General features: G+C 46.7%; 1 protein-coding gene across 1 annotated transcript in view; it reads left to right on the top strand.

Moving 5' to 3' along the window:
- ZMYM4 (zinc finger MYM-type containing 4) overlaps window positions 1-27,898 on the top strand; it is a 165,460-nt gene that overhangs the window by 20,531 nt on the left and 117,031 nt on the right. Inside the window, 1 exon segment of the mRNA XM_077295805.1 lies at window positions 1,991-2,479. Within this exon segment, the coding sequence (XP_077151920.1) occupies window positions 1,999-2,479 (481 nt within the window). The 5' untranslated portion in view covers window positions 1,991-1,998.

The following is a 27,898-nucleotide window of genomic DNA, read 5'->3' as shown; positions in this document are numbered from 1 at the left end:
ACGGATTTCATAAACAAAAGTATCATTTTAATCAGTATAACAGTTCTGAACGGACACTGAAATACAGGACTCTATGAAAACTAATGGTATTGGCTGTTTCAAGATGCACAATAAAGAGGCACTTGAAGAAAAATAGGCTGCATGGTCAAGTCGCCAGAAGAAAGCCATTACTGCGCAAATGCCACAATTTACAGTGCCTTGCGAAAGTAGTCGCCTCCCTGGAACTTTTCAACCTTTTCCCACATATCATGCTTCAAACATAAAGATACCAAATGTAAATTTTTGGTGAAGAATCAACAAGGTTGGTAGATTTGCGGTGCTATGATGCTCCTTCCATTTCAATATGATCGCTTGCACAGTGCTCCTTGGGATGTTTAAAGTTTTGGAAATCATTTTGTATCCAAATCCGGCTTTAAACTTCTCCACAACAGTATCACGGACCTGCCTGTCGTGTTCCTTGGTCTTCATGATGCTTTCTGTGCTTCAAAACAGAACCCTGAGACTATCACAGAGCAGGTGCATTTATACGGAGACTTGATTACACACAGGTGGATTATATTTATCATCATTACACATTTAGGACAACATTGGATCATTCAGAGATCCACAATGAACTTCTGGAGTGAGTTTGCTGCACTGAAAGTAAAGGGGCCGAATAATATTGCCCGCTCCACTTTTAAGTTTTTGAATTTCCAAAAAAATGTAAAATAACCAATAAATTTAGTTCAACTTCACAATTGTGTTCCACTTGTTGATTCTTCACCAAAAATTTACATTTGGTAGCTTTATGTTTAAATCATGATATGTGGGAAAAGGTTGAAAAGTTCCAGGGAGCCGAATACTTTCGCAAGGCACTGTATCTTGTCTACAATAAGCAAAACGGCATAGAGACAAGCCTCAAAACTTCTGGATCAAGGTAATTTGGAGAGATGAGACCAAAACTGAACTTTTTGACCACAAGCATAAACGTTACCTTTGGAGAGATGTTAAAAAAGGCCTATGATGAAAGGCACACCATTCCTGCTGTAAAGCATGGAGGTGGATCGCTGATGTTTTGGGGATGTGTGAGCTACAAAGGCACAGGAAGCTTGGTTAAAGTTGAAGGAAAAATGAATGCAGCTTGTTATTGGCAAATACTGGAGGCAAATTTGCACTCATCAGCCCGAAAGCTGCGCATGGGACGTACTTGGACGTTCCAACATGACAACGATGCAAAACACAAGGCCAAGTCGACCTGTCATTGGCTACAGCAGAACAAAGTGACGTTCTGGAGTGGCCATCTCAGTCTCCTCACCTCAATATCATTGAGCCACTCTAGAGAGATTTCAAGTGCGCAGTTCATGCTAGACAGCCCAGGAATTTACAGGAACTGGAGGCTTTTTGCCAAGAAGAGTGGGCAGCTTTACCATCTGAGAAAATAAAGAAACTCATCCATAACTACCACAAAAGACTTCAAGCTGTCATTGATGATAGAAGGGGCGATACATGGTATTAAGAAATGGGGTTTGTGAACTTTTGATCAGGGTCATTTGGATATTTTAGTTTGTCATTATGCTATAAAAAGAGAAAACACAGTAGTTTGACAATAAATGGCTTCACCCAACCACTAACCATGAGTGGAGACAAAGTTTTGGGGTTATAATTCATATTATCTGAAAAAAGGCCAAGAAAGCAACATTTCTACCGGGGTATGTAAACTTTTGAGCACAACTGTATAATATATATAAGAAAATTTGTCACAAGAAATTGCCTGGATAAAGGGGTGGTCCTCTCAAGGAGGTGGTGTTTTGGAGAGGTTTCACTGTATATTGCATTCTGTTGTAATACAGTAGTGTGCAGACTTTACATTACAGTAGATACTGAATTGACAGAATAAAACTTAGTGTTCCACAAATCTACCAAATCTAAACTCTGCAATCTAGTAGCATTGTTGTGTGATCTCAGTTAATATTTAGACTTGCTAAAAGTCTCCATTCTTTTCCTCATACAGGTTAAAATATGGATGCCAACATTAATAAAGGAGTGAAGCCTGTGGTTTTAGGAACCTTTTACAAGAAGCAGACTGTAAAGGTACCGGAAGAATCTCTATTGGATGAAAATTATTTCATGAACTCCGAGGTGCTGACGGGAATTCCAGGTATTGCTAGTGAGGATGAGCAGGATTATTTGCTGACGGGCAGCACTTCCTCCCCACTCCATTCCCTACAGAGTATGGAAAAAGAGAGGACTACTGCTACAGAGCTCAAAACAGAAGGTGAAGGGGAAATTCATATCAGTAACTTGAGGCTAACTGATTTCCTCCCTCAACTAAACAACGAGTCTACGCTACAGACAGTCCGAAAAGACTTAAGTTTATCCAGAGAGAGAGCGGTCCAGGAGCCATACACATCTAAGGAATCAGACCGGGCAGGGATATTCCAAGGCACGTTTTCTAGAGATTCAGGTTTTGGATTAAAAGCATATTTTGACACAAACCAAGGTAAATGGCTATAAGTTCCTAGAGATATAAACATTTCTCACATATAGAAATGCCATAGTATTATTTAAAAAGATTTTTACAATATACACAATGTTTTTTTTGTTTTTTTTATTAGTTAGTTGTGACCCTCAACCCCATTGTCATAGACATCCGTGGGAGACCCGATTTACTGACCCTCTCAAGCTCCCACTGATTAATGTTCATCAAGAAAAACCATTTCACTTCTGTTAGTTCATGCACTTTTCTTTTCCCAAAAAAGCCTGTATTCGCCTTTTCCTTCTCCCTTATCAGCTCTTAAAGGGAATCTGTCACTACATTTTTGTCACCTAATCTGAGAGCAGCATAATGTAGATGCAGACCCTGATTCTAGCGGTGTTGCTTACTGGGCTGCTTGCTGTAGTTTTGATAAAATCACTTTCATGAGCAGGAGATTATCATTAGAGTATTAGTCAACTTGCTGCCAAGTAGTCAAGCATATTCATGAGCTCTGTCTAGCTCTGCCCACACAACTGATTGGCAGCTTTCTGCCTATGCACAGTGTACACAGAAAGGTGCCAATCAGTGGTGGAGGTGGGTTTATACAGAGCTCAGCATTAGAGAACTGGTAGATCTGTAGCAGAAAAAAAAACTGATTTTATCAAAATGCTGGAATCGGGGTCTCTGACCCTACATTATGCTTCTCTCAGATGGCGTAGCAATAACCTGCTGACAGATTCCCTTTAAGATTTACTCATAGGTGAACTTGCACTTTGGATATGTATTTTTTACTTAATTCTTCTATTGCCCATTAAATAATGATTTAGGAACATCTTTTCTAAGAAAAGATGGCACTGGCCTTCCTCTGCTATCCTCTCTATGGATAAACTGACATCTGAGTGTTTCCGTTCCCTATTTTAAATGGGTGTATCACTATACTCTCAGCCCATAATAACTGGAACTGTATAAGGTGGGGTTGTAATAAAAGTTGCTCTTGAATTGTTAAGAGCAATACAATTATTCAGTGAAACAAAAATGACAGGTTTACACTGGATGGAAAATCCGTATATATTCCCTATAGATATGTAGAAGTCAAATCGGCAGCAGATATGTGGATGAGATTTTTACGAATCTCATCCCACAGTAAAGATATACTAACTGCTCTGCGAATTAAAAAAAAAAAAAAAAAGTACTCATCCTTACGCTATGTTCACATAAAAAAAAACAAAAAAAACTGACCGCTCTCAGACTAAGGCTATGTGCACACTTTGCGGGGTCCTCTGCGGGTTATCCCGCAGCGGATTTGATAAATCTGCAGGGCAAAACCGCTGCGGTTATCCCTGCAGATTTATCGCGGTTTGTTTTGCGGTTTCCGCCTATACTATTGGTGCTGCATATGCAGCAATATGCAGCATCAATAGTAATGTTAAAAATAATTTAAAAAATCGTTATACTCACCCTCTGACGTCCCGATCTCCTCGGCGCTGCACGCGGCGGGCCGGTTCCAAAGATGCTACGCGAGAAGGACCCTTCGTGACGTCACGGTCATGTGACCGCGACGTCACCGCAGGTCCTGTTCGCACAGCAACCCTGCCACCGGACGGCCGCGTGCAGCGCTGAGGGGTGAGTATATCATTATTTTTTATTTTTATTCTTTTTTTTTTACACAAATATGGTTCCCAGGGCCTGGAGGAGAGTCTCCTCCCCTCCACCCCGGGTACCATCCGCACATTATCCGCTTACTTCCCGCATCGTAGGCACAGCCCCATGCGGGAAGTAAGCGGATCAATGCATTCCTATGTGTGCAGAATCGCAGCGATTCTGCACAAAGAAGTGACATGCTGCGGAATGTAAACCGCTGCGTTTCTGCGCGTTTTTTCCCGCAGCATGTGCACAGCGGATTGCGGTTTCCATAGGGTTTACATGTAACTGTAAACGCAATGGAAACTGCTGCGGACCCGCAGCTGCAGAAACGCTGCGGATCCGCGGTAAAACCCGCAAAGTGTGAACATGGCCTAAGGCTACTTTCACACTAGCGTTGTTTGCTGTCCGTCGCAATGCGTCGTTTTGGAGAAAAAACTCATCCTGCAAAGTTGCCCGCAGGATGCATTTTTTTCTCTATAGGCTTGCATTAGCGACGCATTGCGATGTATGGCCACACGTCGCATCCGTCGTGCGACGGTTGCGTCGTGTTTTGGCTGACCGTCGGCACAAAAAAACATTACATGTAACTTTTTTTGTGTGTCGTGACCGCCATTTCCGACCGCGCATGTGCGGCCGGAACTCAGCCCCCTCCTCCCCGGAACTCACAATGGGCAGCGGATGCGTTGTAAAACTGCATCCGCTGCCCACGTTGTGCTACATTAACACACTGTCAGTCGGGCCGACGGTTTGCGACGGCCCGTACCGACGGACTAGTGTGAAAGTAGCCTAATGTTATTCAACGGACTGTGCAGATTACCATCTTTTTTTTTTTTTTTAAATCCCTTTTGTTTTCATGGACAGAACTTCCACGACACAAAAATGGCAGCATGCACTGTTTGTATTATGGATGAGATTCAAGTCTTTGGGTGCGCAAAAAATTAGAATCCCATATGGCTCAACTTGTATAGCATAAATCGCTAAGGAAAGTATGCAGCCAGCTCAGGAGCTGAGCCTCCTTCATACGTTGCAAATGTGAAATGTGGTCGACTGGTACTTACCAACCTTGAACGTACTGAAAACGTCCAGGCACGCGCGATCACTACTGATTCTGACAGCTGACCCTTTGCTCTCAGTGCCTGCTCCGCTCCCAGTGCTATAACCCCCTAAATTCTGCAATCACTAGCGATCACAGCATTTAGCAGGCATGCAGAGGCAAGGAACCACCTCTGTGACGTCACAGTGGGGGCTCGATCGTTGCCATGGTGACTTGATGTCGTCATGGTGACATCTGTGTCACCAGGCTACAGCAGGCTCCCCAGTCCATGCGCAAAGCACAGTGTCGGGCTTGTCAGTGCAGCACTGTGTTATAATCCAATGCAATGCTCGTGGATTATAACCGCGATCAGGATGGTGAAAGCGAAAGACCCATAGTGGGACAAAGTTAAAAAAAAAAAAAAAAAAGTTATAAAAAAAATTGTAAAAATGTTTTTAAATATGTTAGAAAATACACCAGGGGCTTTCCAAACATTACATGACACCCACACACAATTTATATGGTTATGTGGTTTTGTGTCACTTTATTGTCTTGAGTGGTTATTTTCTCCTACGCCTCATTGGGGGACACAGGACCATGGGTGTTATGCTGCTGCCACTAGGAGGACACTAAGTAAACACAAAAAGAATAGCTCCTCCCCTGCAGTATACACCCTCCTGCTGGCTCTCAGTGAACCAGTTCTTGCTTAGTGTCTGTAGAAGGCACTTGGGTCTGCTTTCAGACCCCACCGTTTTTATTTTAGCTTTTTACTTTTTATTCTTTTTTTCCTTAACGGAGCGAATGGGGGCGACGGTTCCTTTCTAGGTTCCTATCTCCCCCGAACCATCAACAGGCAAGTACGTGGAGCGTCCCTCCCGTATCCTTTCCTGCAACATTGGATGGCAGCCCTGAGCTCACCTTACGGGCAACGGTTCCTTCGCGTTCCGATCTCCTCCCTCCATAGCAGGCGACCACATGGAGTAGCCCTCCATCTACCTCTCCTGGAGCCAGGTGCATAGCCGGACATGATATATATGGCGTCCGTGCAGCCCCCCTCTGCATCACCACTGATATAGCGGATGACACATGGCGGCAGAAGCTCTCCACCCCCTCCCTGACTATGGCGACGGTGGATTGAGCACTGGCCCACCGCATCCACCGTGAGTACACTGTGGGGGCCGAGGCACTGGGGGGTCCTGGTCCCCGGGGTATGGGAGGTCCGCACCTTAAGCCTGTGTCCGTGGGTGGTCCATAGTGCGGCAACCCCACGAAGGAGTGCAGCTAATGATGGCGCTAATAGCGGTTGCGGCGCTGCAGGCCGCAACCGCAGAAGAAAGAAAAAAAAAAAGAAGTTTCCCTCAATACAGGCCGGCGTTTTGGCCACGCCCACCGGCAGTTACCCCGCCCACTTTCCTGGCGCTTCTCGTTCCCTGTGATGAGCTCCCACTTTCTGGTCTCGGCGGCCATCTTGGGACACCCACAGCCCTGATGCTGCAGCACTGCTCCAGCGTTTCCTATCACAGCCCTCAGGACTAGCGTTTTTCTCTGCCTACACTGCGGACCTGCCCTGGGGACTCAAGACACAGGACCTGGGTAAGCTGCAGACACATAGGTTAACCCTTCCCCTGCTAGTAAGCGCTTTCCTCCAGGCTTTACTATGTCTCAACCAAAGCCTCACAAAAAGTCTGGGAAAACCCACACTGTATTTTTCGCTGCATGTACCTCTTGTAAGGTATCATTACCCCGGGGTCACAATACTGCATTGTGCACAGCTTGTGAACCGGTGACTGCTCAGGAACCACCTGTTGCTGATACTGAACCCAGTGAGCCTAGTCCCCCTGAGTGGGCTACCTCCCTTTCCCGGTCTATGGCATGCCTGGCAAAAGCGTTAGACTCATTCCGAGACCCTTCCTCTAACCAGGGCACTAATACGGACGACCCTTCCGATGGTCAGGACCCCTCGTACTCCGGGGGTCGTACCTTGCCAAGGAGTTCTCACTCTTCCAGGAAAAGGACTCATGCCATATCCACAGACCATCAACGGTTTTCGGGTTCTGAGAGCTCCATTTCTCGCTCCCCTTCCATTGGGGCTAGTAGAGAACCTGTTTCAGAGGACGATTCTGATACGTCCCTAGATCAGGAATTTCATCACGATCAGGAGGCTCTCGACTCTCTAATTGAGTCAGTGAATAAGGGTACCGTCACACAGTGCCATTTTCATCGCTACGACGGCACGATTCGTGACGTTCTAGCGATATCGTTACGATATCGTTGTGTCTGACACGCTACTGCGATCCGGAACCCCGCTGAGAATCGTACGTCGTAGCAGATCGTTTGAAACTTTCTTTCGTCGTCTAGTGTCCCGCTGTGGCGGCATGATTGCATCGTGTGACACAGGTTGTATTGTATACGATGTGCGCACAGTAACCAACGGCTTCTACATCGCAAATACGTCATGAAATTATCGCTCCAGCGCCGTGTATTGCAACGTGTGACCGCAGTCTACGACGCTGGAGCGATAATCATACGACGCTGCAACGTCACAAATCGTGCCGTCGTAGCGATGAAAATGGCACTGTGTGACGGTACCCTAAGGCTTTGAGACTTGAGGAGGAACCCTTATCTAAAACGGATCATGCCGTGTCCTTTAAGAGGACCAAACGAGCTCACAGAGTGTTTGCCACTCATCCCGAGTTTAAGCAAATTGTTGAATCTCACAGGATCCGTCCAGATAAACGATTCACAGGGCAGAAGCCCATGGAGTCCAAATATCCCTTTGCCCAGGATCTAAGAAAAGATTGGTCACAATCTCCCCCAGTAGATCCTCCGGTATCGCGCCTGGCTACGAAATCTGTTTTATCCTCCTCGGAGGGCGCCTTCTATTAAAAATTCAAGCGATCGTCAGATCGACAATATGGCACGTTCAGCCTTTGAATCCTCAGCAGCCGCACTCTTTCCATCTTTTGCCACTTCGTGGGTGGCTAAAGCTATGACCCACTGGGCTGAGGTCTTGTCTTCAGCAGTACTGGATACCAATCTTCCCCCCGAGATAGCAGACAGATAGCCAGAGCTTGAGATTTTGTAGTGACCGCGTCCCTGGATGCCGCTGACTGCGCTTCTCAAGCAGCAGCAAATGCCATCACCATCCGGAGGTCCTTATGGCTCAGGGACTGGCGTGCGGATTCTACTTCCAAAAAGTCATTGACTTCTCTCCCATATCAGAGCGGTCGCCTTTTTGGCGAAAAGCTCGACCAGTTAATTTCTGACGCCACTGGAGGGAAGAGTAAATTTCTTCCACAACAGAGACTCTCTCAGCCCTTTTGGAACCTGCAACCACAGGCTCGGTCCTGATTTTTTTCGTTACAACTCAAACTGGTCCTCTACTTCCACATCTCCTCTTTTCCGGCTGGGCACAACGTGGAGACAGAGGTTCACAGGCCTCTTTTAAGCCTTCCCCATCATGGAGAGGTAGGCCAAGGCAGCCGGGATCCAGAGGCGCCAGAACGGGCAGACCTTCCACACAATGACTCCCTGCGGTATCCGGGGGACACCGTCAAAGTAGGCGGCCGCCTACTTTCCTTCAGTGCCGCGTGGCTCTCGGTCGTTCACGACGAGTGGGTCCGCGATCTAGTGTCCTCCGGATACAAGATAGATCTCTTATCTCGTCCTCCAAACCATTTTTTCCTGTCTTCTCCTCCCATGGCAAAAGCATCAGAGTTCTTCAAAGTTATAAGCTCTCTGAGAAAAGGTGGAGTTATTATTCCGGTCCCTCAAAGCGAAAGGTTTCAAGGTTTTTATTCAAACCTCTTCATTGTTCCAAAGAAGGACGGTACAGTACGGCCCATACTGGACCTAAAACTGCTGAACAAGTTCGTCAGGGTACGATGGTTCCGGATGGAATCTCTTCGTTCTGTCATCGCCTCCATGGAAAAAGGCGAGTTTCTGGCGTCTATAGACATCCAGGACGCATACCTCCACATTCCTATTTTACCTTCTCACCAAAGGTTTCTTCGCTTCGCAGTTCAGGAAGATCACTTCCAATTCGTTGCTCTGCCCTTCGGCCTCGCCACCGCTCCCAGGGTATTCACCAAGGTCATGGCGGCTGCCGTGGCCATACTCCACACCCGAGGAGTGGTGGCGCTCCCGTATTTAGACGATATCCTCATCAAAGGCCCCTCTTTCCGCTCCTGCAAGGAAGCCGTGGCCATCACAATAGATACTCTTTCTCGCCTGGGTTGGATGATAAACTTCAAAAAATCTTCCCCAGTGCCAGCTCAGCGAATTTCCTTTCTAAGGGTACCGTCACACAGTGCAATTTTGATCGCTACGACGGCACGATTCGTGACGTTCCAGCGATGCATTTACGATATCGCTGTGTCTGACACGCTACTGCGATCCCGATCCCCGCTGAGAATCGTACGTCGTAGCAGATCGTTTGAAACTTTCTTTCGTCGTCTAGTGTCCCGCTGTGGCGGCATGATTGCATTGTGTGACACAGGTTGTATACGATGTGCGCACAGTAACCAACGGCTTCTACATCGCAAATACGTCATGAAATTATCGCTCCAGCGCCGTGTATTGCAACGTGTGACCGCAGTATACGACGCTGGAGCGATACTTATACGACGCTGCAACGTCACGAATCGTGCCGTCGTAGCGATGAAAATGGCACTGTGTGACGGTACCCTAAGAATGATACTCGACTCAACCTGGGGGTTGGTTCTTCCCCCGGAAAAGATCTCAGTCTTACAGCGAGAAGCTCTCTCAGCCTCACTCTCACTCTCTGTGCTTCAGTATGAGAGTCCTCGGCAGGATGGTAGCAGCTATGGAGGCGGTTCCATTTGCACAACTACACCGCCGTCCTCTACAGCATTCCCTCCTGGCTGTTTGGGACAGGAACTTGTTCTCCCTAGACCGTCGGTTCCTCCTTCCCCAGCGAGTCACAGTCTCTCAGGTGGTGGACATTGAAATCCTCCCTGAATCAAGGGAAGTCTTTTCTTCCAGTACACTGGCTGGTTGTGACGACAGACGCCAGTCTTCTAGGCTGGGGAGCAGTGTTCCTTCATCACACTGCTCAGGGCCGCTGGTCCCCCCAGGAATCGCGCCTTCCAATCAACATCTTGTAAATCCGGGCGATCAGGCTGGCACTTCTCCAGTTCCATCCCTTCCTAGCAGGTCGCCCAATCAGGATTCAGTCCGACAACGCCACTGCAGTGGTATACGTCAACCGCCAAGGGGGAACCCGCAGCAGGGCGGCCATGACAGAGATAGGCCACATCCTCCGATGGGCCGAGGAAAACCGCTCAGTGATCTCCACGGTTCACATCCCGGGAGTGGACAATTGGGAGGCAGACTTCTTCAGTCGACAATGCCTCGACTCCGGGGAGTGGTCTCTCCATCCAGATCTTCTGTCGTTGGGGAACCCCGGACGTGGATCTGATGGCCTCACGGCTGAATTCCAAGGTTCCCGACTTCATGGCTCGGTCCCACGATCCGGCAGCCATCGGGGCAGACGCTCTTGTACTCCCGTGGCATCATTTTCGGCTTCCGTACATATTTCCCCCGCTTCCTCTCCTGCCGAGAGTCATCAAGAAAATCAGAGCGGAGAGGGTACCGGTAATCCTGATTGCGCCAGATTGGCCGCACCGGGCGTGGTACGCGGAACTAGTTCAACTAGTTGCCGACGTTCCCTGGCGATTACCGATTCGCGCAGATCTGCTATCTCAAGGCCCCTTTTACCACCAGAACTCAGAGGCCCTGTGTTTGACGGCATGGACGTTGAGTCCTGGGTCCTAACCCAGGCAGGTTTCTCTCCAGAAGTCATAGCTACCGTGATCAGCACTAGAAAGCCTATGTCTATGCTTATCTATCCTCGCACTTGGAAGACTTTCTTTTCATGGTGTAGCGACCGAGGACGTTCTCCTCTACATTTTTCCATCCCTTCCATTCTCGAGTTCTTACAAACTGGTTTGGACTTGGGTCTCGCCCTTAGTTTTCTCAAGGGGCAGATCTCAGCCCTGTCTGTTCTCTTCCAACGCAGGATTGCCAACAGATTACAGGTTAAGACGTTTATTCAGGGAGTATCCCACCGGGCGCCCCCCTATAAGATGCCTTTGGAACCATGGGATCTTAATTTAGTCCTCGGAGTCTTGCAACAGGCTCCTTTCGAACCTCTACAGGAGGTTTCCCTGTCTCTTCTTTTATGGAAAGTTGCTTTTCTAGTTGTGGTCACCTCTATAAGACGAGTCTCCGAGCTGGCGGCTCTGTCCTCTCAAGTTCCATTCCTGAATTTTCATCAGGATAAGGTGGTTTTGAGGACATCCCCCTCTTTTCTACCGAAAGTTGTATCCTCTTTTCATCTCAATGAGGAGATTGTCTTACCGTCACTCTGTCCGGCACCAGTCCATCGCATCGAGAAGGCCCTTCACACACTGGATTTAGTGAGAGCTCTTAGGAGATACATCTCGCGGACAGCGTCTTTCCACAGGTCAGATGCCCTATTTGTGCTCCCGGAAGGACCGAGGAAAGGGTTTCCCGCTTCCAAGGTGACAATAGCCAAATGGATCCGTTCGGCTATTCAAGAGTCCACATTCACTCTCAAGCCTCGGCAGATGTGACAGTCGGCGAATTCTGCAGGCGGCTGTGCCGCATCTGTAACTTGTGGGTGCAAGTAGCAATTGCAGTTAATTGTTTCCCACCCAGGGACTGCTTTAGGACGTCCCATGGTCCTGTGTCCCCCAATGAGGCGTAGGAGAAAAGGAGATTTTTGTGTACTCACCGTAAAATCCTTTTCGCTGAGCCAATCATTGGGGGACACAGCACCCACCCTGTTAGCCTATTGGCTTTGGTTTTTGTTGAGTTAACTTGGTTTTTGACATAGTTCATCCTTGTTAAATATTAAGCTCCTACTGCTGAAAAAAAAAATGTAAAATTTTCAATATGACTCAAATGCGTAGTAATTTTGGGTCCAAAATGCTCAATATACCCCTGGATAAGATCTTTGAGGGGTCTAGTCTTCAAAATGTGGTTCTGTTGAAGCGTTCCAGAGTTACTACCACATAAAATGACAGTGGTCGGAATTGTAAAAATTGGCCTGGTCATAAAGGTGCAAACAGGTTTTGGGGGAGGGCGTAAAGGGGATAAAGAGGTATTCCTTCTCCAAGATCCTATTGAATAACAGGTGTAATTGTAATAATATTAATATTAGCAAATACCTCCAATTAGAAATGTGGTATAGTTCTGATAAGCTGTGTTGCTTACATGGGGTAAGCGACATCACTATCAGAAGAACTGTTCTACATTTCTAATTGGAGGTATTTGCTTATATTATTATTACACCTACTACATATTTTTGTCAAATCGGGAGATGGTTCCAATGAGCTGCCACCATGGATGTAGTACAGGAGCTGGAGAGTGAAAAGCGCAAATAGGGTCTTATCCAACACAATATTGAAACAGGATATGCCAACATGATCCAGTAGAAGTTTGCGCATTTAAATGGGTGATCAGCTGCTGCAGGTTTACGTGGAAAACATTTTTTGTGGAGTTTTTCCACGCTGCTGAAGATAGGAAAAAAAAATCCAATGCAGGGAGATATTTATCAATGCGGTTTTTATTCTACAAGTTTCAAAGGATATCACACTTTTTCAGGAAATAACATAGAAATACATTGACATAGAGGACAGTTTATAAATAGATGAGTTTTAACCCTTTACCCCCGAGGGTGGTTTGCACGTTTATGACCGGGCCAATTTTTACCATTCTGACCACTGTCCCTTTATGAGGTTATAAGTCTGGAACGCTTCAACGGATCCCGGTGATTCTGACACTGTTTTCTCTTGACATATTTTACTTCACGTTAGTAGTAAAATTTCTTTGATAACTAGCATTTATTTGTTAAAAAAAATGAAAATTTTAAAAATTTCACAATTTTCCAACTTTGAATTTTCATGCCCTTAAATCACAGCGATATATCACACAAAATACTTAATAAGTAACATTTCCCACATCTACACCAGCACAATTTTGGAACCAAATTTTGTTTTATTAGGAAGCTATAAGGGTTAAAAATTGACCAGCAATTTTCTCCTTTTTTCACCATTTTTTTATTTTAGAGACCACATCACATTTGAAGTCACTTTGAGGGGTCTATGTGATAGAAGATACCCAAAAGTCATACACCATCCTAAAAACTACACCCCTCAAGGTGCTCAAAATTACATTCAAGAAGTTTATTAACCCTTCAGGTGCTTCACAGGAATTTTTGGAATGTTTTGAAAAAATTGAACATTTAACTTTTTTTCAGAAAAAAATTACATCAGATCCATTTTTTTTCCCCAAGAGGAACAGGAAAAACTGTACCCCAAAAGTTGTTGTCCAATTTGTCCTGAGTACGCTGATACCCCATATGTGTAGGGTAAACCACTGTTTGGGCGCATGGCAGAGCTCGGAAGGGAAGGAGCACCATTTAACTTTTTCAATGCAAAATTGGCTTGATGTGAGATCAGACACCATGTCGCATTTGGAGAGCCCCTGATGTGCCTAAACAGTGGAAACCCCCCCGCAACTGACACCATTTTGGAAAGTAGACCCACCCAAGGAACTTATCTAGATGTGTGGTGAGCACTTTGAACCCCCAAGTGCTTCACAGAAGTTTATAACGTGGAGAGTGAAAATAATAAAATCACATTTTCCTCACCAAAATGTTATTTTAGCTCCAAATTTTGCATTTTCATAAGGGTAACAAAAGAAATTGCTCCATGTAATTTGTTGTGCAATTTCTCCTGAGTACGCCGATACCCCAAATGTGGTGGAATACTACTTTTGAGGCACAGTTCAAAGCTCAGAAGGGAAGAGGCTCCATATTGGAGTTCAGAATTTGCTGGAATGGTTTGAGGGTGCCATGTCACATTGGCAGAGCCCCTGAAGAGCCAGAACAACAGAAACCCCCATATGTGATCTCATTTCCAAACTACACTCCCCAATGAATTCATCGAGTGGTGCAGTGATCATATTGACACCACATGTGACTCACAGAATTTTTTATACCACTGACCTACGAAGAAAGAATAAATTACATTTTTACCACTAAAATGTTATTTTAGCCCCAAGTTTTTAATTTTTGTAAGAGCTAATAGGATTTTTTTTTTACAACAAACTGAGGTCCATTCTTTCTTGAGTGCGCCAATACCCTACATGCAATCAGGAAATATTTTTCAGGCACAGTGCAAAGCTCAGAAGGCAAGGAGCGCCAGATTTTACTGTTATGGTTTGCAGGTGCCATCACCGACTGGGAGAGCCCATGAGGTCCAAGAACAGCAGAACCTCCGAAAGTGACACCATTTTTCAAACTACACCTCTCAATGAATTCATCTAGGAGTGCAGTGATCATATTGACACCACGGGCGTGTCACAGAACTTTATACCATTGGGCAGTGATGAAAAAATAACTACATTTTTACCACCAAAAACTTGTTTTACACATAGATTTTACATTTTCACACAAGAAGTGGGTAAAAATGGCACCAAAACTTGTCCCACATTTCCTACTTAGCCATACGGAGAGACTCCGAAGGTATTTGCCTCCTGGAGTGCAGATTTTCCTAGAAACAGTTTGCGGACTCCCATGTACATAGCCCCTAATTGCTAGAAGACGAATTCCCTATAATGAGGCAGATGAAGGCACTGTGGACGCCGTCTGACCTGGGATCCGAGAGTGTCTGTCTTTTTATTGCATAAAAGTGCCGATGGCCACAGTTTTGTGCACTTCTGAAAAGGACACCGCTGAACAGAGGCCAGACAGAGTCCAGAGTAACTCTGCTGCCTCATTATAGTGAATAGATCTCTCGGGTTTCATCTGAATCATATCACTCAGAGATTTAGATGGAAACCCCAAAGTAAGTGGTCAGCGTAGAGCGCCATATAACTGTGATCCCAAACCTTATATAAAATGTTCCCAATGATGTGCTGACTGCAAGTGTGAACTGAACCATATTTTGCAAGCTTTGCACATGGTATTGTATCCATCCATCCATTTGTGTGCTGACTACAAGTGTGAACTGAACCATATTTCGCAAGCTTTGTACATGGTATTTTATCCATCCATCCATTTGTGTGCTGACTGCAAGTGTGAACTGAACCATATTTCGCAAGCTTTGCACATGGTATTTTATCCATCCATCCATCCATTTGTGTGCTGACTGCAAGTGTGAACTGAACCATATTTCGCAAGCTTTGCACATGGTATTTTATCCATCACTCCTGTGTTTTTCTTTTTTTTCCTGTTTTTGGTTTCTGATTTAAAGTTTTCAATGCTATTTTTTTTTCCTTTTGTCCTACTGCTTTATGGCCTTGTTCAGCATTGGTTGTTTACCCGCATAGTAATACCTGCTCTGGCCTTATGCTAATTGGTTGATTGTTGATTGTGACCATTTGGTTCATGATGCTAGCAGTCACTCGATCTACTATATAATTGTCTAAGGGTCATTTCTGTCCTTCTGTCTGTTACGGATATTCATTGGTCGCGGCCTCTGTCTGTCATGGAATTCAGGTCGCTGATTGATCGTGGCAAAACGCCCACGACCAATCAGCGACGTGCACAGTTCGGAAGAAAATGGCCGCTCCTTACTCCCCGCACTCACTGCCCAGCGCCCGCATACACCCCTCCGGTCACCGCTCACAAAGGGTTAATGACGGCGGTAACTGACCGCGTTATGCCGCGGGTAACGCACTCCGTTACCGCTGCTATTAACCCTGTGTGACCAAGTTTTTTTTACTATTGACGCAGCCTATGCAGCGTCAATAGTAAAAACATCTAATGTCAAAAATAATATAAAAAAATAAAAGATGATTATATACTCACCTACGCCGCCTTTCCCGCTCCTCGCGATGCAAGAGGAACGTTCCGGTGGCAAGGATGGTCTGGCAGAAGGACCTGCCATGATGTCACGGTCATGTGACCGCTACACGGTCATGTGACCGCGACGTCATCACAGGTCCTGCGCGACCAGGACCTGCCGTGACATCACGGTCATGTGACCGCGACAGTCACGTGACCGCTACGTCATCACACCCTGGGACCGGAAGCTGCCGCCTGCACCCCACACAATCGACAGAGCTACAACGCGCCTGCGGAAGGTGAGTATATGTTTATTTTTTATTTTTTTAACCTGTGTCATACGTGGCTGGGCAATATACCACGTAGCTGGGCAATATACTACGTGACTGGCTAATATACTACGTGGCTCTGTGCTGTATACTACGTCACTGGGCAATATACTACATCACTGGGCAATATACTACATCACTGGGCAATATACTACGTAACTGGGCAATATACTATGTGGCTCTGTGCTGTATACTACGTCACTGGGCAATATACTATGTGGCTGGACAATATACTATGTGGCTGGGCAATATACTACGTGGCTGGGCAATATACTACGTGGCTGGGCAATATACTACTTGGACTTACACATTCTAGAATACCCGATGCGTTAGAATCGGGACACCATCTAGTTTCATTCGGACCCCGAGTGGCCCCGCCCACCAATTTGGACCCCGAGTGACCCCGCCCACCAATTCGGACCCCCGAGTGGCCCCGCCCACCAATTCGGACCTCGCCCACCAATTCGGACCCCGAGTAGCCCTGCCCACCAATTCGGACCCCGAGGTGCCCAGCCCACCAAATCCTCGACCCTGAGGGGCTACAACTACCAAACCAGCGCCTGAGGGGCACCCAAGTGTGAGTCTTGCAGGGGCAGCCCGGGCACCATTCCAAAGCACTATCTGTAGTTCCTTCAGGAAATGCCCATCTAGTTATTATTATTAGGATTTTTTCCGCAATTAATGCAGCCCGAGCCGCTGCACGCACAGACTCCAGTGAGGCGTCATTTCGAAGCCAGCGTCCACGAGAGGTGTGCTAAGTATTTTTCGTGTCGATCGGATTTGTAGTTTTGGCGCAATTTGCGTTTGAACATTTTTTTTCCCGTCATTGGAGTGCATTCTCTCAATGTATTTCAATGGGGAAATTTTCCCATAGGGTTATATGGGCCTGATTTCTGAGGCAATTTCAAATGTAACTGCCACCTGGGCTGATTATTAGCTCATTGATATGCGCAGTCAGACCCAGTTACTATGCCAACGCCTACGAACTCTACATGACCCCACCAGGACACAGGTTTTGCCAGATAATATCAGCTCTTAAAGTGAAAGGAACAGCACAGCTCAAATGCAAATCTAGCTTAATCACATGACCATGCCGCTGAAAGAGAACATGCACCAAAGTGGATCTAGAAGCCCACTGCGCCCCCTAAGGGACCCCGGGCAGTATTGCGGCTTCTAAAGGACCCCAGGCGGTTTTAAGGCCCCAAAGGGACCCCAGGTAGTTTTAAGGCCTCTAAGAGAGCCTGGGCAGTTTCAAGGCTTTTAAGGGACCCCTGGCAGTTTTAAGGCCTCTAAGGGACCCCGGGCGGTTTTAAGGCCTCTAAGGGACCCCGGGCAGTTTCAAGTTGAAAGTGGCCTCGGGGACCCCCGAAGGTCAAAGTGACCCACAATGGTGACCCCGCCCACCAAATCGGACCCTGAGGTGCCCCGCCCACCAAATCGGACCCTGAGGTGCCCCGCCCACCAAATCGGACCCTGAGGTGCCCCGCCCACCAAATCGGACCCTGAGGTGCCCCGCCCACCAAATCGGACCCGGAGGTGCCCCGCCCACCAAATCGGACCCAGAGTGGCTCCGCCCACCAAATCGGACCCAGAGTGGCTCCGCCCACCAAATCGGACCCAGAGTGACCCCACCCACCAAATCGGACCCAGAGTGACCAGACACACCAAATCGGACCCAGTGTGACTCCACCCACCAAATCGGACCCAGTGTGACCCCACCCACCAAATCGGACCCAGTGTGACCCCGCCCACCAAATCGGACCCAGTGTGACCCCGCCCACCAAATCGGACCCAGAGTGACCCCGCCCACCAAGTCGGACCCAGGGTGGCACCACCCACCAAATCGGGCCCTGAGGGTCAAATTAACCCTTGAAGGTCAAATTGACCCCCAGGGACCCCGATGGTCAAAGTGGCCCTGAGCAGCAAATTGACCCCCAGGGACCGTCGAGGCTCAAAGTGACCCCTGAGGATCAAATTGAACCCCAGGGACCCCCGAGGCTCAAAGTGACCCTTAGCGACCCCCGAGGGTCAAAGTGACCCCCGAGGATCAGTGACCCTCGGGGACCCCAATTGTCAAAGTGACCCCCGGGGGTCAATTGCCCCTCAGGGACCCCTGACCGAGTGTCAAAGTGACCCCCGAAGGTCAAAATGACCCCCAGGGACCTCCGAGGGTCAAAGTGACCCCTAGAAACCCCCGAGGGTTAAAGTGGCCCTCAGACACCCCGAGGCTCAAATTGACCCCCAGCGACCCTCAAGGGTGAAAGTGACCCCCAGGGTCATATTGACCCCCAAGGGTTAAAGTGGCCCCCAGGGACCCCCAAGGGTCAAATTGACCCCTGTGGAGCCGAGGTTCAAAGGGACCCCCGAGGGTCAAAGTGACCCCCGAGGATCGAATTGACCCCCCAGGACCCCTAAGGGTCAAAGTGACCCCCACAGGTCAAATTGATCTCCAGGGACCCCGAGGCTCAAATTGACCCCCAGCGACCCTCAAGGGTCAAAGTGACCCCCGAGGGTCAAAGTGACCCCCGAGGGTTAAAGTGGCCCCTGGGGCCCCCAAGGGTCAAAGTGACCCCCAAGGATCAAATTGACCACCATGGACCCCGAGGGACAAAGTGACCCCCGAGGATCGAATTGACCCCCCAGGACCCCTAAGGGTCAAAGTGACCCCCAAGTGTCAAATTGATCCCTAGGGACCCCGAGGCTCAAATTGACCCCCAGCGACCCTCAAGGGTCAAAGTGACCCCCGAGGGTCAAAGTGACCCCCGAGGGTTAAAGTGGCCCCTGGGGCCCCCAAGGGTCAAAGTGACCCCCAAGGATCAAATTGACCACCATGGACCCCGAGGGACAAAGTGACCCCTGAGGATCAAATTGACCCCCAGGGACCTCCAAGGGTCAAAGTGACCCCCGAGGGTAAAATTGACCCTCGGGGATCCCCAAAGGTCAAATTGACCCTCAGGGACCCCCAAGGGTCAAAGTGACCTCCGAGAGTCAAATTGCTTCTCAGGGACCCCCAAGGTGCCCCGCCCACCAAATCGGCACCTGAGGTGCCCCACCCTTCAAATCGGCACCAGAGTGACCCCGCCCACCAAATCGGCACCTGAGTGATGCGAACACCTCAGAATATCTCAAAACCTGAGGTAAAATACTTAGTGATGCGAACACCTCAGAATCTCTCATGCCCGTGAGTAGTCTACTTCTCCGTAGGATTTTTGAGAATCGTGAAGTAAACCTCTGGGAGAGGTGAGCACCTCATAACTGGTTATGTTGCGATGTACAGTAGATCTTTGGATGAGGCAAATGTCTAAGAGTGGGCCATATTGTGAGGTAACGCTCTGGGAGAGGAAAACGCCTCAGAGCTGCTAGTACCGTGAGGTAATTGTCTAGTTATTATAGTGCTTTGAAAAAAACACTATTTTGATAATTCCTTGCTCTCAGTTCTACTGTATCTAATTGAGGGGGAAAAGCCTACTATGCATGTTTTGGCTTTCTAATAGTTATGGATTCGAGCTGAAGGCACATCTTCAAACAGAAAACTTAAAGGGCCACTGTCACCCCCCCCCCAGGCGTTATAAACTAAAAGAGCCACCTTGTGCAGCAGTAATGCTGCAGTCTAACAAGGTGGCTCTTTTAGTTTTTGATTAAGTTATTACCGCAATAAAACGTTTTAAAAATTGGCCAAACGTACCAGCGATTGTACCGGGAGGCGGTCCGAAGCGTCCTCTATGAATCTTCAAACTGCCGTCACTCTTCTCTTCAGGGCCGATGGTACCCGCCCCCTTCGCGTTGTTGCTTCAAATCCGGCGCCTGCGCTGTGCGTGCCTGCCTGGGGCCTGCGCAGTCTTCTTTGGCCGTCATCACTCACACGCAGGGTGCCTGACTGCGTCTGTGCGGGCAGTGCGGCCGCCCTGTTACTGAATCCCCGCCCCGCACTGTGTTATTCATTATGCACACTGCGGGGCTGGCATTCCTGGGCATGCGCACTGCACTGCGCTGTTCAGGCCCTCCCCCAGCTCGGACGTTCTCCCTTGTCTGACGTTCCCCCTGCTCCCCCGCCTTCCGGCATTATTTTCGGCTGCCAGATTCCAAAATCTGGTGAGGATTAGTGTATATGGCGGCAAGCTGCTGTGTGCTTTGTCTCTCTCTATGTGTTTGTATGTTTTAATGCAAATGCATATTTACACCAGCAGCAATGAAAATTTGGTACTTGTGTGGGTGGCCATAAATTACAAAGCACTGATGATCAATACTGTTTTTTGGGGGAGCATTATAGGTTTACATTGCGTTCGGGCAATACGTTTTGCGAATATAGCTAGCGTATTGCACCAGCGCAATGTCTTTAGCGGGATTGCTTTTGCCGATCCCGCTATCGCAGATCCACAATCTGCGCTAGCGAGGAACGGAGCTGGGACGCTGAAAGCAGCATCTGAGGTCCGACTGAAAATAACGGCACATCGCAAGGGCGTGCCTAAAAAATGGCATGCGCTAGCGATGCGATCCAGATCCTAAACACATTGCCGTCAATGGGTGCGCTAACGGACCCGTTGCATGGCGTAACTTGCGACAATCACGCCATGCAGCGTACTCCTTTAGCGTTAACCCATTAACGCTTAGTGAACCTATTCGTAACGCACTGAACATCACTAAAGGAGGAGGGGTCTGCATTATACCACATCAAAGAACAATAAACGTTGAGGGGTGACCATTATTACACCGTACTGCAGATCAATGCACGGTCAGGGGTCTGCATTATTATACCGCACTGATCATCAATAAACGGTGAGGGGGGATCATTATTATTCCGCACTATAGATCTATAAACGGTCATGGTGGAGCATTGAGTGGAGCACTTAAATACGTGGCACTGAAATACGTGGCACTGAAATACGTGGCACGTGGCAATGAAATACGTGTCACTGAAATACGTGGCACGTGGCAATGAAATACGTGGTACGTGGCACTGAAATACGTGGCAATGAAATACGTGGTACGTGGCACTGAAATACGTGGCACTGAAATACGTTGCACATGGCACTGAAATACGTGGTATGTGGCACTGAAATACGTGGCACTGAAATACGTGGCACGTGGCACTGAAATACGTGACACGTGGCACTGAAATACGTGGCACGTGGCACTGAAATACGTGGCACTGAAATACGTGGCACTGAAATATGTGGCACGTGGCACTGACGTGGCACTCAGTGCAACGTATTTCAGTGCCACGTATTTCAGTGCCACGTGCCACGTATTTCAGTGCCACGTGTCACGTATTTCAGTGCCACGTATTTCAGTGCCACGTATTTCAGTGCCACGTACCACGTATTTCATTGCCACGTGCCACGTATTTCAGTGCCACGTATTTCATTGCCACGTGCCACGTATTTCAGTGCCACGTATTTCAGTGCCACGTATTTAAGTGCTCCACTCAATGCTCCACCATGACCGTTTATAGATCTATAGTGCGGAATAATAATGATCCCCCCTCACCGTTTATTGATGATCAGTGCGGTATAATAATGCAGACCCCTGACCGTGCATTGATCTGCAGTACGGTGTAATAATGGTCACCCCTCAACGTTTATTGTTCTTTGATGTGGTATAATGCAGACCCCTCCTCCTTTAGTGATGTTCAGTGCGTTACGAATAGGTTCACTAAGCGTTAATGGGTTAACGCTAAAGGAGTACGCTGCATGGCGTGATTGTCGCAAGTTACGCCATGCAACGGGTCCGTTAGCGCACCCATTGACGGCAATGTGTTTAGGATCTGGATCGCATCGCTAGCGCATGCCATTTTTTAGGCACGCCCTTGCGATGTGCCGTTATTTTCAGTCGGACCTCAGATGCTGCTTTCAGCGTCCCAGCTCCGTTCCTCGCTAGCGCAGATTGTGGATCTGCGATAGCGGGATCGGCAAAAGCAATCCCGCTAAAGACATTGCGCTGGTGCAATACGCTAGCTATATTCGCAAAACGTATTGCCCGAACGCAATGTAAACCTATAATGCTCCCCCAAAAAACAGTATTGATCATCAGTGCTTTGTAATTTATGGCCACCCACACAAGTACCAAATTTTCATTGCTGCTGGTGTAAATATGCATTTGCATTAAAACATACAAACACATAGAGAGAGACAAAGCACACAGCAGCTTGCCGCCATATACACTAATCCTCACCAGATTTTGGAATCTGGCAGCCGAAAATAATGCCGGAAGGCGGGGGAGCAGGGGGAACGTCAGACAAGGGAGAACGTCCGAGCTGGGGGAGGGCCTGAACAGCGCAGTGCAGTGCGCATGCCCAGGAATGCCAGCCCCGCAGTGTGCATAATGAATAACACAGTGCGGGGCGGGGATTCAGTAACAGGGCGGCCGCACTGCCCGCACAGACGCAGTCAGGCACCCTGCGTGTGAGTGATGACGGCCAAAGAAGACTGCGCAGGCCCCAGGCAGGCACGCACAGCGCAGGCGCCGGATTTGAAGCAACAACGCGAAGGGGGCGGGTACCATCGGCCCTGAAGAGAAGAGTGACGGCAGTTTGAAGATTCATAGAGGACGCTTCGGACCGCCTCCCGGTACAATCGCTGGTACGTTTGGCCAATTTTTAAAACGTTTTATTGCGGTAATAACTTAATCAAAAACTAAAAGAGCCACCTTGTTAGACTGCAGCATTACTGCTGCACAAGGTGGCTCTTTTAGTTTATAACGCCTGGGGGGGGTGACAGTGGCCCTTTAAATTACACACAAAAAATTGATAGGATGCTCATTTTTTTTTTCAATCAGCTGTGTGGTCAGCTGAAGTTGATTGCTGTGATGCAACCTAGGATTTTTACTTTCTCTTTGCCTCAGCTTGTGTGAGGGAGCACTTCAACATCTATTCAATTGACATATTACACTGAACAGGTTAGAAAAATTACATGTATTTAATATATTAGTGATTATACATTTACTTATTGGCTCTTGTTATTGTCTGGTGCATTTTTTTTTTTTACATTTGTTGGTAACTTATGGTGACAGACACATTTTGGAGTCGCCAGTTGTTTTATGACAGGATTTTTCCATTACTCTGTTATTTGGTAGGATTGTTCTGAGAGGATTTTTCTATTTTGCTATATTCCCACTACTGTTATAGGTTTCCTATCACAGAAAAAGCTGAACGGGAGCATTTTTACCTTCAACTTTGCTACAGCCTGTGTAACCGAACACATCATCATCAATTCAATTAGCTTATTACAGTGAACAGGTTAGAAAAATGATATGTAATTAATATATTAGAGATGATACATTTACTTATTGGCTTTTGTTATTGTCTGGTGCATTTTTTTTAATTTTTTTTTTCTGTTAACCTATGGTGACAGACCCATTTCTGACCCACCATCTGTTTTATAGAATTTTTAGATTAGGCCTTATTCACACAGGCAATTATTGCTAGCAAAATTGCTTTGAACAGAGGTGATTTTTTTTTCTATGGGCTCCTATGGTAGAATAATTGCTAGCAATTTAAAATTAAAAAATTTAGGGCAGTGCTTTCCTGTCATAGGACACCATAGTGAAAAAATCGTCTCTGTTCAAAGTGATTTTCACTAGAAAAATCGCTAGCAATAATTGCTAGGGAAAATCGCCTGGGTGAATAAGGTCTTAGGCTTCATGCACATGGCCACTTTAGCCCAGTGCTGCTGGTAATTATCATTTTGATTTTCTCCACCATTACCATTATAGGTCAGTGACCTACTGTATAATCAGCGATTACCACCGGTCTTTTTGCTGGCCCCATTGAAATAATTAGGGCGCAGTCCTACTATGAATTTTCAGTGGTGATAATCGCAGCCAGAAAAAGCACTTGTGTGAATAGGCTCTTAAGGCCCCATCACACAGTACGAGATTTGTCATAACGAGTCGACAATCTGTGATGTAGCAGGCTTGTAACTCTGACTTCACACTCTGTGAAATACTGTACACGGCTGGGCCCCTGCGCTTCTTTGTATAAGTGTGAAAGAAAGTTCAGCCCTTTCTTTGCTCAGAGGAATCCTGCTATGACCTCGCTACATGTGACAGCGGGATATGACATTGTATACATATGTCGCAGCATCACAATTGCAGAGGTTATCTGCCAGTGGGACAGGGCCCTTAGGCCATGTTCACACTTTGCGGCGTGCTCTGCGGGTTCTCCCGCAGCGGAATTGATAAATCTGCAGGGCAAAACCGCTGCGGTTATCCCTGCAGATTTACCGCGGTTTGTTCCGCGGTTTCCGCTGCGGGATTACTCCTATACTATTGATGCTGCATATGCAGCAATATGCAGCATCAATAGTAATGTTAAAAATAATAAAAATTGGTTATACTCACCCTCTGACGTTGCGATCTCCTCGGCGCTGCACGCGGCGCTCCGGTTCCAAAGATGCTGTGCCGAGAAGGACCTTCGTGACGTCACGGTCATGTGACCGCGGCGTCATCACGGTCATGTGACCGCGACGTCACCACAGGTCCTGCTCGCACAGCAACTGAGACCGGGCGGCCGCGTGCAGTGCTGAGAGGTGAGTATAGCATCATTTTTTTTTTTATTATTCCTTTTTTTTACACTATTTATGCTTCCCAGGGCCTGGAGGAGAGTCTCCTCTCCTCCACCCCGGGTAGCAACCGCACATTAGCCGCTTACTTCCCGCAACGTGGGCACAGCCCCATGCGGGAAGTAAGCGGTTCAATGCATTTCTATGGGTGCAGAATCACTGCGATTCTGCACAAAGAAGTGACATGCTGCGGGTTTTAAACCGCTGCGTTTCTGCACGGTTTTTCCCGCAGCATGTGCACTGCGGTTTCCATAGGGTTTACATGTTAATGTAAACACTATGGAAACTGCTGCGGACCTGCAGCATCAAAATCGCCTGGATCCGCGGGAAAAACCGCAAAGTGTGAACGTGGCCTAACTCTGTTATTTTAGAGGATTTTTCTATTAAGCTACATTTTCAGTATTGTTACAGGTTTTTGGTCACCTGCTCTGTCATAGAAACAACTGAACGAAAGGCAAGAGGAGAAAAATGTATTAATTTTTGTTCTTTTTGATATTGGGAATGGAATGGATTCATTTGGCCTCTGTGGTATGCTTTCCGTTTTTAAAAATACAAAAGCAAAGGTTGCAACCCTTTTGTTTCTGTTTAAAAAAACTGAAAAGAATACAAATGAATAAAAATGAATCATATAATTTCCCATTGGCTTCAATGAGGACAAAAACGAATCAATTTTTCTCCATTTTATTCAATTCATGGATGGAGTACTTGTACAGAAAGGGAGTGAGAACAGTAGAAGTGAGCATTAAGGGCTAAAACACACGGCCGAAAAAAGCATCTGAATTCAGATGCTTTTTTGGGGCGTGTGTGAAGCTCTGGCCGCGAGTCGGCAGTGCAGAACTCTGAGGCTCAGGTGAGCCTCCGAGTACAGGCCGGACCGACCATGGCACTCAGAGACTGAACTCTGATCACTGAGCAATTGTCGGGTGCTCAGAGTTCAGTCCCTGAGTGCCGTGTTCAGGCCGGGCTGTGCTCTGGGGCTCACCTGAGCTCCAGATTTCAGTTCTGCAGACCAGGCATCCAGGGTGGATATTCCTGTCCAAATTTGGACGGGAATATTCACCCGTGTGTCTTTGCCCTTACTTTGACAGGATTTTTCAGACAGAATTTATCTATTAGGTTGTGTTCACACATTCATTTTTTTCTTTTATGCTGATCAGTTTTTTTTCATTTGGCTGCACCAAAAAACATCTGTTTGCTTCAGATCCATTTTTATTTCAGTTTTTGAGTAACACAACAGCACAGGCTGCAGCAGAGATGTTTAAGTTTATAAAGCTAAAACAAAATGGATCCATTCCGTTTTTTCAAGCTTCATTGAAATCAATAGCAGAAAAATGGTTTTGTTAAATGCTAAAACATGTACGAGCACAATTATTGCGTGACTATATAGTGTGGCATCACACAACCCTGTCGCACAAAAATGCTATTTATATTTGCTATTCTGAGGTGATTCTTACCGTTGAAAACAATGCGTTCAGATTTTTGCCATGATTCTCTGGTGCAAGATTTCTGGCAAACACTTGCCCGTGTTTTTTAGCCGCTATACATCTGTCTTTTAGTTTAGTTGCTTCAAAAAACAGATCAGTATGAGAACCCCTTTACACTCTTCAATCATTGTTCATCAATTGTTTGGCAGATCTGTGGTTGTAGTGAAATTGTGAACAATCAATGCCAGATTTGTGGCCATGTGCAAATGGAATATGTCCCCAATTTAATAGCAAGCACTGATGTGATAAACCATCAATAAACAATCATTGAAGTGTATAAATGGGTCCTCAGGGTTCATTCACATCTCCATTTTGACAGATCCACCCTACTCTGCTTTTCAGCAGTAGGATGAATTGGTAACACACATAGAAACTATCACTAAAGGGGGTCACATACTGTGATGTTGCTATAAGCGATTGTTGACAAGCATCGCTCATGGCTATATGCTGGTATGTTGGTCGCTTTGGTTAGACCCAGCGATACTCACTAGTAATCATAGCAACTTATTGAACAATTAGCCATGGTTGCAATTCTTCTAAAATGTGGCAATATAAATACATTGCTGTGGTTTTAGCAGTATTGCTAGAATTGCATTTAAATGCAGTATTTGCCTGTCGCTAGTGACAGGTGAATGACTTGCCATCTCCCAGGCATAAGCAATTAAGTATGATTTATTGCTCAGTACCCAGTTTGTGGCTGCATTCAAAGCTAGTAATATTGCTTGTTAGATGGCTGATGCCAGCCAATTTCATTGATACTGATGTTCATGTGTGTAAACCTCCCCTAACACTAAGAGGAGACCATGTACTAAAATTGCATTAATTTGCTTGTGTTTTTTATAAGTGGAAAGACAACTCATGTATGCAGTATTTTTATCCTTGTTTATAAAAAGTGCTAGCAGATTTACATCATTTTAGTCTATGGTTCCTCTTGTTAGTGTTATGGGGGGTTTACACACATGAACATCAGTATCAATGATATTGGCTGGCATCAGCGATCTAACGAACAATATCACTATATTAGAAGTGGGCTGCAATTCTGGCACCCAGTTATGAATTAATTGCTTGATGTGTAGCAGATTGTGGTCTATTCTGATGTTCACTATAGCTAATTGATAGTGCCATTTGAAAGCAACTCTAGTAATATCACTAGACCTGAGCAATGTATTTTTATTGCCGTCGGTGTAGTGGAATCACAAACCATGGCTTCTCTCTGATTAGCAGCCTTGACTGTTTGTGGCTGCCAGGGAACATTCACAGTGATATTCTCATGTGTAAACCTCCACTTAGTGCACGATGTTACAATGCGTTTTACTGAACTATGCAATAATGTAGATGTAAATGTAGCCATAGGACTAAAACACACGGGCAAGACTTTTGCATAACTGTTGTGTGATAAAATCTTCCTAGCAGTTGCAGCTCATAGTTTTTAATGGGCTTAAACAGATGGATGTTTTTCTTGCCACAATGGCGGCAAGTCACAAAAAGTGCTAATGTGTTATTCTGCTGTGAGTATCGCAGCACAGTAGAACAATGTAATCTAATAGTCAAGCGACAA

The sequence above is a fragment of the Ranitomeya variabilis genome, chromosome 3, assembly GCF_051348905.1.
Source record: "Ranitomeya variabilis isolate aRanVar5 chromosome 3, aRanVar5.hap1, whole genome shotgun sequence".
Taxonomy (NCBI): domain Eukaryota; kingdom Metazoa; phylum Chordata; class Amphibia; order Anura; family Dendrobatidae; genus Ranitomeya; species Ranitomeya variabilis.
This window is presented reverse-complemented; position numbering and strand designations above follow the sequence as displayed.